Source organism: Carcharodon carcharias, chromosome 15 (assembly GCF_017639515.1).
Source record: "Carcharodon carcharias isolate sCarCar2 chromosome 15, sCarCar2.pri, whole genome shotgun sequence".
Taxonomy (NCBI): Eukaryota; Metazoa; Chordata; class Chondrichthyes; order Lamniformes; family Lamnidae; genus Carcharodon; species Carcharodon carcharias.
The window spans coordinates 135,307,987-135,324,497 of record NC_054481.1 but is presented as its reverse complement, the minus strand read 5'-3'; the positions used below and the strand labels follow the sequence as shown (position 1 = coordinate 135,324,497).

The 16,511-nt window shown below is 43.8% G+C and overlaps 1 protein-coding gene across 1 annotated transcript in view; it reads right to left on the bottom strand.

Moving 5' to 3' along the window:
* Positions 1–16,511, bottom strand: part of vwa5b1 (von Willebrand factor A domain containing 5B1) — a 161,824-nt gene that overhangs the window by 5,580 nt on the left and 139,733 nt on the right. The window contains exon 12 of the mRNA XM_041207027.1: positions 4,508–4,795. Within this exon, the coding sequence (XP_041062961.1) occupies positions 4,508–4,795 (288 nt within the window). The remainder of the gene's footprint in view (positions 1–4,507; positions 4,796–16,511) is intronic.

The following is a 16,511-nucleotide window of genomic DNA, read 5'->3' as shown; positions in this document are numbered from 1 at the left end:
GGGGTTTTCAAAGTTGCATGTCAATTAAATGAAGCTGCTGTAGTTGGATGAATTCACCATGAAAATGTTGTAATAATATGGAATAGCCGTGTTGGGTGTTCTCCGCTCTGTTGGAACATTCCTTGTTCATGAAATAGCTCTGATAGGGCTATCAGAGATAAAATTCACATCCATTATAAAAGAATCAGTGACCAGCTGAATATGGAAATTACATCTGAACTGCAAACATGAGGGCTGCTATGGTTTATGTCATTCATTAAAAACATTTAAATCTCAATTTCCAGACCAGGAAACTTGCAAACAGCTCTGGTAAAGGTAATGGTTGCACAAATTAGGGTTGCATTGATTATAGTTCACCAAATACTGTTAGATTCAGAAATAATACCAAAGGATTGCAAGGTAGCATGGTATTATAAAAAAAGAACATCCACTGTCTGACAGGGGAAGGACATCCACCGTCTGACAGGGGAAGGACATCCACCGTCTGACAGGGGAAGGACATCCACCGTCTGACAGGGGAAGGACATCCACCGTCTGACAGGGGAAGGACATCCACCGTCTGACAGGGGAAGGACATCCACCTGTCTGACAGGGGAAGGACATCCACCGTCTGACAGGGGAAGGACATCCACCTGTCTGACAGGGGAAGGACATCCACCGTCTGACAGGGGAAGGACATCCACCGTCTGACAGGGGAAGGACATCCACCGTCTGACAGGGGAAGGACATCCACCGTCTGACAGGGGAAGGACATCCACCGTCTGACAGGGGAAGGACATCCACCGTCTGACAGGGGAAGGACATCCACCGTCTGACAGGGGAAGGACATCCACCGTCTGACAGGGGAAGGACATCCACCTGTCTGACAGGGGAAGGACATCCACCTGTCTGACAGGGGAAGGACATCCACCGTCTGACAGGGGAAGGACATCCACCTGTCTGACAGGGGAAGGACATCCACCGTCTGACAGGGGAAGGACATCCACCTGTCTGACAGGGGAAGGACATCCACCTGTCTGACAGGGGAAGGACATCCACCTGTCTGACAGGGGAAGGACATCCACCTGTCTGACAGGGGAAGGACATCCACCTGTCTGACAGGGGAAGGACATCCACCGTCTGACAGGGGAAGGACATCCACCGTCTGACAGGGGAAGGACATCCACCTGTCTGACAGGGGAAGGACATCCACCGTCTGACAGGGGAAGGACATCCACTGTCTGACAGGGGAAGGACATCCACTGTCTGACAGGGGAAGGACATCCACTGTCTGACAGGGGAAGGACATCCACTGTCTGACAGGGGAAGGACATCCACTGTCTGACAGGGGAAGGACATCCACTGTCTGACAGGGAAGAACATCCACTGTCTGACAGGGGAAGGACATCCACTGTCTGACAGGGGAAGGACATCCACTGTCTGACAGGGGAAGGACATCCACTGTCTGACAGGGGAAGGACATCCACTGTCTGACAGGGGAAGGACATCCACTGTCTGACAGGGGAAGGACATCCACTGTCTGACAGGGGAAGGACATCCACTGTCTGACAGGGGAAGGACATCCACTGTCTGACAGGGGAAGGACATCCACTGTCTGACAGGGGAAGGACATCCACTGTCTGACAGGGGAAGGACATCCACTGTCTGACAGGGGAAGGACATCCACTGTCTGACAGGGGAAGGACATCCACTGTCTGACAGGGGAAGGACATCCACTGTCTGACAGGGGAAGGACATCCACTGTCTGACAGGGGAAGGACATCCACTGTCTGACAGGGGAAGGACATCCACTGTCTGACAGGGGAAGGACATCCACTGTCTGACAGGGGAAGGACATCCACTGTCTGACAGGGGAAGGACATCCACTGTCTGACAGGGGAAGGACATCCACTGTCTGACAGGGGAAGGACATCCACTGTCTGACAGGGGAAGGACATCCACTGTCTGACAGGGGAAGGACATCCACTGTCTGACAGGGGAAGGACATCCACTGTCTGACAGGGGAAGGACATCCACTGTCTGACAGGGGAAGGACATCCACTGTCTGACAGGGGAAGGACATCCACTGTCTGACAGGGGAAGGACATCCACTGTCTGACAGGGGAAGGACATCCACTGTCTGACAGGGGAAGGACATCCACTGTCTGACAGGGGAAGGACATCCACTGTCTGACAGGGGAAGAACATCCACTGTCTGACAGGGGAAGAACATCCACTGTCTGACAGGGAAGAACATCCACTGTCTGACAGGGGAAGAACATCCACTGTCTGACAGGGGAAGGACATCCACTGTCTGACAGGGGAAGGACATCCACTGTCTGACAGGGGAAGGACATCCACTGTCTGACAGGGGAAGAACATCCACTGTCTGACAGGGGAAGAACATCCACTGTCTGACAGGGGAAGGACAAACAAAATAATTCCAGCCAGTGATTTTAATGGCATTGTCTGAAAATTGCTAGAATCTACTATCAAGAATAGAATGACTACTCGGAAAAGAATAAATTTATTTTATGAATGGTAGATGATGTCTAACTCAGCAGAGTTTGTTGACAGAATCACAGATTGTAGATAAAGAGGAGCAATGCATTAGGTACATGGATTATATAGATGGGCTTCAGAAAGCATTTGTGAAGGTCTTGCACAAGGTATTGCTAGCTCCAGAAAGAGGTATGGAATGGGATTCACAAAGGTTGTGATGAAGAAACAAAGAATTAGGATAAAAGGGTAATTTTAGATTAGAGGGCAGTGACAGCAGGTGTTTCGCAGGCCAGAGCTTTTATGCAAAGTGCAATGTGAAGGTAAAAGGAAAAATAGTGCAATCAAAGAAAATATTAAAAAGAAATGCCTAAAGTCTGCAATAGGTCAATCAACATCTAAGGAAAAAGTGAAGTTACCATTTTTGATGTTATGGTTATTAATGGCAACTAGCTGTCTGTAATGATGCTGATCACTCGCTGTATTTGTACTTTCTGAATGTATCAAGTAGTCAGCTTTACACACACACTTTCTCCGGTAGAAGGGGACAGGATATGATTGTGACAAGGGAGAAACCCAAACCCAGCAGGGCCATTTCAATTCAGTGCTGAGTTCAAATAGACCCTATTTTCACTGAAGCAAGCTCCATCTCCCACAGTGTGTGACTAATGATTTTTGAGAATAGATGCGAATGTTCGTAAAAAGTGGATAAGGTGTGTGGAACTGTCAAGCTGTGAAGTTATTTAAAACCCTTGCTCTTTAAATTTTGGAAAAACAGCCTGGTGTGTCTCTGAGTTGAAAAATATTGGTGCTTATAATTTCAATAGCTGTTTGTTGGCATAAGCCTGAGGATTATTATTATCATTACTGACTGACGGCTTCCATAAGCTAAGATAATCACAGCTCCAAGACTTTATTAATGGGCTATCTTTCTTTGATGTGGGGCTATGAATATAAGGGATTAAATACATAAAGGGTTTTAAATGTATTGAATGGGCTTTTATTAATGAAAGTGTTTTTCTTTCTATAGTGAAGTCTGAACTAAACACTTAGAACTTTGTTTTATTTCATATTAGCCCATGGCGGATGAATGGACAAAGGGTGATGAGATGTATAGGCTGGCATGAGTTTGCACTAAGTTGACAGAGGGGCTAGAAGGGACCATGGGGAGTTGGCGGGGGTGGGGGGGGGGGGCGGGGGTTAGGTAGCCATGTAGGGTATGAGGGGTCATTGGGGTGAATGGAAGGGCATGAGTTTTCATGGATGAAACATAGGGAATGGATGGGGGGTTTAAGGGAGGTGTGAGGGTTAGAAGGCCTAATTTTCAACCACATACCTGGGACAAAATCTAGAGCATTGGGGCAGGCCTTGCAACCAGCCCACCTCAGTACTCGGCAGCTCCTGTGGCTGCCTCTGACTGGTTCCAGTGGCAGGGGTCCTGACTCCAGGCGTGGAGCATCCTCAGCTATACAGAAGGCCCCAAAAGATGGGGGAGTGGTGTCAGGCTCGCTGGGGCCACTCTGGCAAGCCCCAGTGAAGGGGAAGGGTACGTGGGTGAGGATAGCAGGGGCAGGCTTTTCAATAGGGACAACATTTGCTGCTGCCAGGGCGCTCCATGATCAGAAGGGCTCCCCTCTGCGCCCACAGGGAGACCGACAGCTTTTACTGGGGATTCTCCCCATGCGCATTGCTGCCTCTCTGCAACTGGTTAAATACCAGTGATAGTGGGAAGAAGCCCTTAGATGACCTTTACTTTGTTATTGGCCTCTGGGTGGGAACGTCATCCTCAACCCTCCCACCCCTGATACAAAGGAGTTGGGAAGCTTGTGCACTCCACCTCCCACTCTCCTTCCCGATCCTACAGGCACTCAGCCTCCGGTGAGGCGGGGGTGGGGAGAAACGACAGGGGAGAGTTAAATTCAGCCCTGACAATCACACACACTCTTCATCATACAGTATATATGCTCTCTATCACTGTCACACATCGCCAGGCACTCACTTCAATATGTCCATCCTGATGAATTCTTACCATGTTCTATTTCACATTCTTTTTCAGCCATTCGTTCAAAATCTCGAATGATGGACTTAGCTGCCAAGTGATGAATTGTTTCATTCCACAAATCTTGCTGTTCAGCATCACAATTTGTATTGCGGTGAAGAAAGGATTGAAGATCAAATCCAACTTCCCACTGAATAACTTCGCCACACATCAGCCCAGAAACAACTGCTCTGCAGTCAGACTTGCTGGCTGGGTCAACGCTCAATAACAGATCCTGGAATTCGACATCAAGCATTGATGATCGATGGTGAAAATGTCCTGTTAAAAACAGTCAAAAGGATATTGAGTGTTAGCCATTTAATACAAGATTAAAGTGCACATATATATCCAATATATAATGATCTGATCGTGCTGAGTTTCTGATAAGACCCCAGTAATGAGGTAAGGTGAGGTGAAGGTATTTAGAATAAAACACAGTTAAAGCAATAAAACTTTGGGAAAGACGAGATGTAGGAATAGAGAGAAAAGGGAATGCAGGGTGAAAAGGGCAGTATTTAAATATGTTTTGTATTTTCAATTTAAAATTATTTCAATATTCACTGTGTGGATTGGTCTCTGCCGGGAATCGTAGCATATTGCATTTATGTAACATTCCACAGACAACAGGAAGAAGTTTCAGAACCTTTCAGCACATTTAAGAGGGAGGTGAAGGTGCTGGACAGGCAGGAATGGTGACTCAGGCATCAGTCAACAAGGAGGCCACCGAAAGCAGGGAGCCTTGGGAAGGTGAAAGAAGCTGAATAAAGAATTCCCAAGGACAGGACAGCAATCAGTGAACAAGCAGTCATAGTGGTGAAGTGGAGGGAGTGCTGGATGAGAAGATGGGTGAATAAGGCAATGGAGAGATTTTCAAATGTGGACACTGTAATACAGGGGGAAATGGACATTGAGTGGGGTGAGTGGGATGGGAATTCAAGATGAATGTAACGCATCAATGCAGCCTCTGGGTTGAATTCAATTTTGAATTAAGAGAGTTGATAATTGGAAGGTCAGCTTAAAAGGTATCAGAGGTCAGACTCTGAGGTGATAAAGTTATTGACTATGGTTTGCGTAGCAGAAGGGGAAATGATGAATTCACATGCACAATGTACAGAAATGTAAGAAAGTAGTTTTAATAACAACGCAGATGATTTGGGGGCAGGCGGGGGAGAAGATTCTGAGCTTGGTGTCAAAAAAACACCAGGGCTTTCCACTTCCTGATTCAGCTCAAGATGTGAATTGTTTCAGAGCCAGAAGCACAAAAGTATGGAGGACACATCAAATTTCCTAATATTCAATCAGAAGGAGTTTGGATTATCCAAATCCTGATATCAGACAGGCAGATTGAAAATGTGGCAAAGACTTTTGGATCAATGGAGCAGGCAACAAGATACAGCTGGGCACCGTTAGCAACATTTACATAGGATGAAATCGAATATACAACGTAGAAACAGAAGCTGCTTCTCTGCTTCGGGATAATTTCACCATTAGGGAAGGTAGTGTGGGTAGTGAAGTGGAAGGACCTCAGGGGTACAGCAGAAGCGACCATGGCAACAGCAGGTAAGCATTGAATCTAGAGCGAGCTGCAGGAAAGAAACCTTGAAGGGCAGACAGCGGACATCCATATAAAAGCTGCCAGAGTGGTCAAGATGGATGAATAGAACTAGGGAGTCAATTACATAGAATGTTATCAAAGTCTTGCTAGTGGGAACTAAACAAAAGCCATATTAAAGGAAATCAAAGAATAGCAAGGGAAGTAAGAGTAGATAAAAGGGGAAAGAAGTTTTAAATAGGTTGATAGTTGGAAAAAGTTAAGAGATTTAAGGTGGGTTCTTGAGCATTAGAGTAGTATGCTTTCAAGGAGATGTAGACAGTATGAGGTAAGACGAAGTGATGTCTCTTTATTACAGCAGCAGATTCAAAGCATTATTATTATGCCTTAAATTGGTATTGAACATTGTACAACTAATCCTATAATGGAGCTGTCAAATTTGGGCAAAACACTCAAATTTATTTTCCATAAGCTGAACAGGGTTTTCAGAGTTTGAGATCTGGGAAGGATTAAACATTAACAAATTACATTTATAGAGAGGAAATCTAGTCAATAGAGACCATATATACTCACTCCATTTTGGTTTAGCATTGATAAAGAAATAATACCACACCAGACATCCCAATTACAACTGCCAAATATGTACAGTAACCAATAACACAGACATCTATAATATCTACAATTGAATGAAATAGTTTGACCCATTGATGAATTTGAAACACTTTCAATGACCTGTGAGGTGAGTCCCAATTCAAAGAGAATCTTGGTCATTCAGGAATCAATACCCTACCCATCAAAATCTTCCCTTTACCAGGTCATAATGTATATCCTCTGCACCTTCAGAAACTGTCAGCAGTGACCAATTCTAACTTTATGTGAGCTGCTACCAATAAGAAACTCAATAAATAATCTAACAGTAGCAGAAACCCTGGCAGTAAAATTAGTGTCTTCATTGCAACAGTATTTCTTTAAATACAGGATTCCTGATTATTCTTTCACCAAAGACTTTAACAGAATCAAAACTTCTCACTCTGGACAAAGCTACATAAAACTCTGTCCAAGTGTCAAAATATGCTCAGAAATATAAATACAAATTGTCAAGAGTCTGACCTTGTGACTTGTTTACAGTCGTGGGGTGGAATTCTATAGCCCCATCGAGGTGGGAGTGGGGCTGTAAAATGCGACCAGCCATTCAAAAGTCTATTGGCTTTGGCAGGACCGTAAAATCCCATCAGCATAAAATTCCGCCCTTGGAATCTGAAAGTCTAACTGGGAACTGTTCTCTCCTGAATTGAAACAGCAGGTTTACTCCCATGGGCTCAATATTAGTTGAGGAATAAACACTCTATTTCCTTGAAATCTGCTTATTATAATTTCAGCATCTGTCATCAAAGAAAACAGCTTCCTAACCAGCAATATTGTTGCATAACAAAGTCCTTGCTTAGGATTTAAGTTTTATAGCAACATTATAACTGTTCCTTCCTGTGTTCTATGTTTGTGATGTGGCCTGCCTATTGGACTTAGACTGTGTAGAGACTCGGAAGCAACGTTGATGTATTATTTTAAATCACCTGACAACTTTTCTGAAACCTTATCATTCAAATCTATCAAATTTTCATTTTTAGCACAAAGAATAACTTTCAAATAATAAGCTGTATCAAATAATAGTCCCTACCACTTTGCGACACTTAACCAGTGTCTCATCTACCTCTCCCATTTCATTCCTACCATACAGGACTTGCCAGTCCATCCTTCCCATGCCATCTCCATCTCGGTCTTGCTACTCCCAACCTTCCCACCAATCCCATCCCATTCTTCATGTAAATAATGTCTTCTCTGCAGCCCACATGCCTCTGTGTGCACCACCCAATAAATAAGTTCACCAACAGGTGTAATCCTTAAACTGGTCAATCAGAACAGTCAAAAGCTGATTATTCGTATAGAGAGTCAGAGCCTTTCATTATAATGGGCAGACAATGGACGTTGAGATGATCCAGCAATGCTACCACAAGCACCCACTGGACAATGGACTTCCAAAAGCTTTTAACACAACTTTGGTTACTGGAACAGAAAACTTTTGCAGGGTGTCTAGAGGTTTTTTCCCCAAGTCTGTTTCACACAGTCACCTTTCCAGATCTCATACAGCCACACCTCACACAGCCTTCCATCCTTCTTTAAATATATTTCTCCCTTTTGATTTGGAAATCCCATTGTTTCCATTTGTCTTTGGTAGTTACTTTTCCCAGAATATCACAATCTTACAAGTTATCATTATGGCAGCACTTTTGGGAAAATTCAGCATGATAACCTTGCCTTGTTTGTCTTTCCAGTTGTAAACGTTTCCTTTGAAAATCAAATGGGCAAATTCCATTCACACCGTATCTACTGACCTCACCCTAGCTTCATTCATCTCCATTTCAAACACCTGTTTTAGACCTCACTTCTTTGATAATTTAAACCTGGCAGTCCAATCATCTCTAGTTTAAGGTGCAATTGGATTTATTTATGAGAGGATTTATTACTTCAGCAAAGAAGTCCCTGAAATCATCTACAACATCTACTGAGAAATCCATCATTCCAAACTGGGGATGAACCACTCACAGCAGGAAGCCTGAAGTCCCAATCCTGATCTTGGGCTCTTCTTAACTAGACAAAGGGGCTTATTTTTACAATAGGCCCCTGAGCTACTGAGGGTGAAAAGCAGCTGCAGGATTCACTCAATTGTTATAGTACACAAGGGTGGAAGTGAGGTCACAATTTGTTTGTTTGTGATGTACCCCAGAGTCAGCAATCATTCCTCAGGCTAACACAAAATAAATGCGGCCTTGTTGATAGTGAGGAAGAAAGGTGTAGAGTGCAGAAGATATCAATGGACTGGTCAGGAGGGCACAAAAGTGGCAAATGGAATTCAATCCAAAGAAGTATGAGGTAATGTATTTGGGGAAATCTATAGGAAAATGAATTTACAATGAATGGTTGGATACTGAGGAGTACAGAGGGATCTTGGTGTACATGTCCACAGATCTCTGAAGGTTGTAAGAAAGTAGGTGAGATGGCTAAGAAGGTATGTGGGATACATTATTGGCTGAAGCATGGAATATAAGAGCAAGAACGTTATGTTAGATAAAAGCAAAATGCTGGAAATTTGAAATAAAAGCAGAAAAAGCTGGAAAAACTCAGCAGGTTTGATAATATCTGTGGAGAGACAAACAGGTGCTCCACAAATGCTGCCACACCTGCTGAGTACTTCCAAGCTTATGTGAGAAGAGTATAGTTAGGTCACGGTTGAGTACTGCATTTACTTCTGATCACTGCATAACAGGAAGGATGTGATCACACTGGAGAGGGTACAGAGGAGATTTACACAAGCTGTTGCTGAGAATGGAGAATTTTAGCAATGAGGAAAGATTGGATAGGCTGGGGTTGTTTTCCTTGGAACAGAGGAGGCTGAGGGGAGATTTAGTCGAGGTATATAAAACTGAGAGTCTACATCGCCAGTATTTTTCCAGAGGTGTAAAACTCAAAATGCTGGAAGATCACAAATGCAACTCATTATGAAGAAACTTCATGAGTAAATGAAGAACAGGAACTTGCTGGTGTCTAATGATAGTTTTGCCTTCTTTGTCTATAAGCACTTTGAAACTTGACCATTTAAGTAAAAGTTCACCTGAGCGCAATATAAATGTTTAAATGTGAATTACCACCCTTGTTAGTTACCCAAATGCTACATTAAGAATATTTTGAAAGTTAGGGTCTTTCGCTACAAACTTCCTTCTCTCAATTTTAGATTGTGGCATTCATGGATAAACTTAGATTTTTATATGAACACTCTATTCAAAACTCCTACAAGTATTAATGAAATTTAAGTAACTTGAGTAATGCAAGTATGTAAGTGTAGTATGGTGGTTATGTTACTACATTAGTAGTCCAGAGGTCTGGACTAATGATTTAGAGACAGGAGTTCAAATCCCACCACAGCAGCTGGGGAATTTAAATTCAATTTATGAAAATGTGGTCTAAAAAAGCTGGTCTCAGTAATGACGACCATGAAACTACCAGGGTTTTGTAAAAACCCATCTGGTTCACTCGTTAACTTTCGGGAAGGAAATCTGTCATCCTTCCCCCGCTTGGCCAACATGTGGCTCCATTGACTCTTACCTGCCCTCTGAAACCACTATGTTGCATTGAATCCACTATAACCTTCACCATGGACTGCAGCAGGTCAAGGAGCAATTAGGGATGGGCAATAAATGCTGGCCCAACCTACAAAGCCCACATCTCATGAGGTGAGTGAATAAAAATATTAAATTACTCAGATGTTTTAATGATAACTTCTTACTGCCTTGAGACACAGAAAGCACTGTAATTTTAATAAAGGAAGTCAAGCCTCAAAGATTTTGACTGCATCAGCCCTTTGCAATAATCACAAAAATTGCCAGTCCGTTTAAAACTATCCAACGGCACAGTTAGCAACTTTCCTGCTTCTGTGATCAAGCACATAATCTAACCTGAAACTGTAACTGAGTAATGAAAACTGCTAACTTGTCAGAGATTTAGTGCTTGTGTGAAAAGATATTGCAACACCCCATCTGAATCAAATGATTTCTACAATACATTAAATAGGTCAACACCAAAAACAGATTAACTAAGTGTGGATTTAATTACTGTTAATGAAACCTTGTCACATACAAAAGGCAGCTAAATTTACCTAAGTTTCTTCATATTCTTTCACAGGATATGGGTGTCGCTGGCTAGACCAGCATTTATTGCCCATCCCTAATTGCCCTTGAGAAGGTGGTGGTGAGCTGCCTTCTTGCAGTCCATGTGGTGTAGGTACACCCACAGGGCTGTTAGGAAGGGAGTTCCAGGATTTTGACCCAGCGACAGTGAAGGAACGGTGATATATTTCCAAGTCAGGTTGGCAAGTGGCTTGGAGGGGAACTTCCAGGTGGTGGTGTTCCCATGTGTCTGCTGCCCTTGTCCTCTTAGGTGGTAGAGGTTGTAGGTTTGGAAGGTGCTGTCTAAGGAGGCTTGGTGAGTTCCTGCAATGTATCTTGTAGATTGGATACACTGCTGCTACTGTGTATAGGTGGTGGAGGGAGTGAATGTTTGTGGATGTGGTGCCAATCAAGCGGGTTGCTTTGTCCTGGATGGTGTCCAGCTTCTTGAGTGTTGTTGGACCTGCACTCATCCATCACACTCCTGACTTGTGCCTTGTAGATGGTGGACAGGCTTTGGGGAGTCAGGAGGTGAGTTGTTCGTCGCAGGATCCCTAGTCTCTGACCTTCTCTTATAGCCATAGTATTTGTATGGCTAGTCCAGTTCAGTTTCTGGTCAATGGTAGCCGTAAAACCATAGAAAAGTTACAGTGCAGAAGGAGGCCATTCGGCCCATCTTGTCCATGCCAGCCCGAGGACACCCAGGTGTCCTTTCTAATCCCACCTTCCTGCACCCGGCCCACAACCCTGCAGCTTACAGCACTTAAGGTGCAGATCCAGGTACATTTTAAAAGAGTTTAGAGTTTCTGCCTCTACCACCAACTTGGGCAGTGAATTCCAGACACCCACTACCCTCTGCGTAAAAAAGTTCTTCCTCATGTCCCCCCTACACCCTCTGCCACTTATCTTGAATCTATGTCCCCTGGTTCTAGAATTCTCCACCAAGGGAAACAATTTTATCCTGTCCACTCTATCTATTCCCCTCATAATTTTGTACACTTCAATCAAGTCACCTCTCAGCCTTCTTTGTTCTAAGGAAAATAACCCCAAACTATCCAATCTCTCCTCATAGCTACACTTTTCTAACCCTGGCAACATTCTTGTAAACCTCCTCTGCACTCTCTCCAGAGCTATTACATCCTTCCTGTAATGTGGTGACCAGAACTGCACACAATACTCCAGTTGTGGCCTCACCAGTGTTTTATACAATTCCAACATTATATCCTTACTTTTATATTCTGTACCTCTGCCAATGAAGGAGAGCATTCCATATGCCTTCTTTACAACCTTGTCTACTTGAACTGCTGCCTTCAGGGATCTGTGTACTTGTACGCCAAGATCTCTCACTTCATCTACCCATCTTAGTATATTCCCATTTATTGTGAAATCCCTGTAACTGTTTGACCTCCCTAAGTGTATGATCTCACACTTCTCTATGTTAAAATCCATCTGCCACTTCACTGCCCACTCCACCAACCCATCTATATAACCCTCAGGATGTTGATAGTGGGGGACTCAGTGATGATAAAGACATTGAATGTCAAAGGACAATGGTTAGATTCTCTTTTGTTTGAGATGATCATTGCCTGACACTTGTGTGGTGTGAATGTTACTTGCCACTTGTCAGCCCAAGCCTGGATATTGTACAGATCTTGCTGCATTTGGACATGGACTGCTTCAGTACCTGAGGAGTCGCAAATGGTGCTGAACATTGTGCAATCATCAGCGAACATCCCCACTTCTGAGCTTATGATGGAAGGAAAGTCATTGATGAAGCAGTGGAAGATGGTTGGACCTTTGACAATACCCTCAGGAACTCTTGCATCAATGTCCCGGGACTGAGATGATTGATCTCCAACAACCACAACCATCTTCCTTTGTGCTAGGTATGACACCAACCAGTGGAGAGTTTTCCCCCTGATTCCCATTGACTCCAGTTTTGCTAGGGCTCCTTGATGCCACACTCGGTCAAATGTGGCCTTGATGTCATGGGCAGATGTCATTCTCGCCTCACCTCGCGAGTTCAGCTCTTTTGTCCATGTTTGAACCAAGGCTGCAATGAGGTCAGGAGCTGAGTGCCCTGGCGGAACCCAAACTGAGCATCAGTGAGCAGGTTATTACTAAGTAAGTGCTGCTTGACAGTGGGGGATTCAGTGATGATAAAGACATTGAATGTCAAGAGAAATGGTTAGATTCTCTCTTGTTTGAGATGATCATTGGCTAGTCATAGTTGATGATCCCTTCCATCACTTTGCTGATGATTGAGAGTAGACTGATGGGGTGGTAATTGGCTGGGTTGGATGTGTCCTGCTTTTTGTGTACAGGACTTACCTGGGCAATTTCCCACATAGCCGGGTAGATGCCAGTGTTGTAGCTGTACCGGAACAGCTTGGCTAGGGGCGCGGCAAGTTCTGGAGCACAAGTCTTCAGCACTTTTGTGGAATGCTTTCAGGGCCGAAAGCCTTTGCAGCATCCAATACCTTAAACCGTTTCTTGCTATCATGTGGAGTGAGTTGAATTGACTGAAGACTGGCATCTGTGATGCTGAAGACCTCCGGAGGAGGCCAAATGGATCATCCCCTCAGCACTTCTGGCTGAAGATGGCTGCAAATGCTTCAGCCTTGTCTATTGCACTGATGTGCTGGGCTCCCCCATCATTGAGGATGGGAATATCTCCTCCTTTAGTTAGTTGTTTAATTGTCCACCACCATTCACGACTAGATGTGGCAATTCTGCAGAGCTTAGATATGGTACATTGGCTGTGGGATCACTTAGTTCTATCTATTGCATGCTGCTTAACCTGTTTGGCATGCAAGTAGTCCTGTATTGTTGCTTCACTAGGTTGACAACTCATTTTTAGGTATGCCTGGTGCTGCTCCTGGCATGTCCTGCTGCACTCTTCATTAAATCAGAGTTGATCCCCTGGCTTGATGGTAATGGTAGAGTGGGGGGATATGTTGGGCCATGAGGTTACAGATTGTGTTTGAGTACAATTCTGCTGCTGCTGCTGATGGCCCACAGCGCCTCATGGATGCCCGGTCTTGAGTTGCTTGATGTGATCGAAATCTATCCCATTTAGCACGGTGGTAGTGCCACACAACACGATGGAGGGTATCCTCAATGTGAAGGTGGAACTTCATCTCCACAACAACTGTGCGGTGGTCACTCCTACCGATACTATCATGGACAGATGCATCTGTGGCAGGCAGGTTGGTGAGGATAAGGTCAAGTATGTTTTTTCCTCTTGTTGATTCCCTCACCACCTGCTGCAGACCCAGTCTAGCAGCTATGTCCTTTAGGACTTGGCCAGTGGTCTTGCTACTGAGCCATTCTTGGTGATGGACATTGAATTCTCCCACCCAGAGTACATTCTATGCCCTTGCCACCCTCAGTGCTTCCTCCATGTGGTGGGACAGTTTACCCAGGAATGGTGATGGCGGTGTCTGGAATATTGTCTGTAAGGTATGATTCTATGATTATGACTATGTCAGGCTGTTGCTTGTCTAGTCTGTGAGGCAGCTCTCCCAATTTTGGCACAAGCTCCCAGATGTTACTAAGGGGAGGACTCTGTAGGGTCAACAAGGCTGAGTTTGCCATTGTCATTTCTGGTGCCTAGGTTGATGCTTCTGTGCTATAATCATTTGATGATTCTATAACACCATAGAATAAATTCTTATCTTGTCTTTGACCTTGGTTAAAGGGGACTATTATGGCCCAGCGGATGATAAATACTGAGCTGCTCAAATCCCAGAGGGAAGCTTGAAACAGCTGCTACAGCTATTTTGCAATTTGTATTTTATTTTGAGATGCGTGCCTTGAATTCAGTAGTAATAAGTCCACAGAGACTTAGAGGTTTTGCAAAAAACTAAATTAAACATTTATTAATAGAAGAAAAGATTTGAAGCACATATTTAGGCCTATAATTACTACTATAATAATTCCTAAATCCCCTAATTAATCTAACTCCCAGTTATGCTTCCGTTAAGGTAACAGTAAAGCAAATAAATTTCAACAGACCCAGGCAAAGCACACAATACCCTGGATAGTGATATTCACAGTCAGTTTTCTTAGCTGGAGGCAGCAGCTTGATACATACAGACTGGAGGCTTTTCACACTTGTTACATCTTAGAATGCCCTCGCTTTACGCACAACCTCATCTCCTTTATAAATGTTTCTCCATTTTTAATGTAAATCCCATTGTTCCAATATGTCGTTGCAACTTTACTTTTCTCATAACATAAATCTTCCATAGTACTCATATTGTCACTAACCTGATAAACACACCGTTTAAATAAACATGCTATTGGGCTTAGCTACTTCTGGCTGGGTGTAACACCCTACCATCTCTTTGAAATTCAAACGAACCTAATTTATCTAAAAATGCAAATGCTCCTCACACCTCACATCCTAAAACTTCAGCCATGTTTATGTATTTACCATTTTAAACCCAGCTTCCTTTCTGATAACTCAGAAGCTCCAGACCAGCTGCCTCCAATTCAGTTAAATCCACCACAGAGAAACTAATCCAAACCCCACTATTAACCTTTACAATAAATCACAATAATATTATGAAAATGATTGTATTTTCATGGCAGGGACCATTGGCTGCAAGTTGTCTGGGATGAAGGGAAGGAGAAAAATGGCAAGAAAGAGACCCAGGTAGTCTTAATTTTTAAGAGTATTTCTGTTGCCCAGTATCCCTCTGAAGACTGGAATTCCTGAGTTCACTCAGCGTACGAGGGTCCAGTATTACTCAGGTCACAAATGGGTCCAAAAGGGAATTTCCCACATAGAAGTCTCTGCCCTTGCCACTCTGGGTGGGGGTGGGGGGTTGTCGGGATAAGTCTACCTGACCCATCTGTCCCTCTCCCGTCCAGTGGCTGCTACTATCACATTACTTTATAATACCTTGAGCTTATTTACTGGAGAAGACACAAAGCACCAATCACTCATAAGGGATTGGGTAAACACCTTGTGGGTTCATTTATTAAGTCTAGCCAATGAGAACAGTTAGAAATATGAATAAAGCTTGAAGGTATCAGAGCTGTGTGTGTGTGCTTTCCTGAAACCAAAAGTGAACCTAAGATCACATGACACATTTCACTTCTAATAAAGTCATGCTGCCATGCTTAAAGGCATATTACAACATACGAACATATGAATTAGGAACAGGAGTAGGCCCTTCGGCCCTTCGAGCCTGCTCCGCCATTCAATAAGATCATGGCTGATGAGATTGTAATCTCAACCCACATTCCTGCCTACCCCCAATAACCTTTCGCCCCCTTGCTAATTGAGAATCTATCTAGCTCTGCCTTAAAAATATTTAAAGACTCTGCTTCCACTGCCTTTTGACAAAGAGTTCCAAAGACTCACGACCCTCTTGAGGGAAAGAAAATCTCATCTCTGTCTTAAATGAGCAACCCCTTACTTTTAAACAGTGACCCCTAGTTCTAGATTCTCCCACAAGAGGAAACATCCTCCCCACATCCACCCTGTCAAGACCCCTTAGGATCTTAAAGGTTTCAATCAAGTCACCTCTTACTCTTCTAAATTCCAGTGGATACAAGCCTAACCTGTCCAGCCTTTTCTCATAAGACAACCCGCCCAGGCATTAGTCTGGTAAAACTTCACTGAACTGCTTCCAATGCATTTACATCTTCCCTTAAATAAGGAGACCAGTACATACACAATACTCCACATGTGGTCTGACCAACACCCTGTACA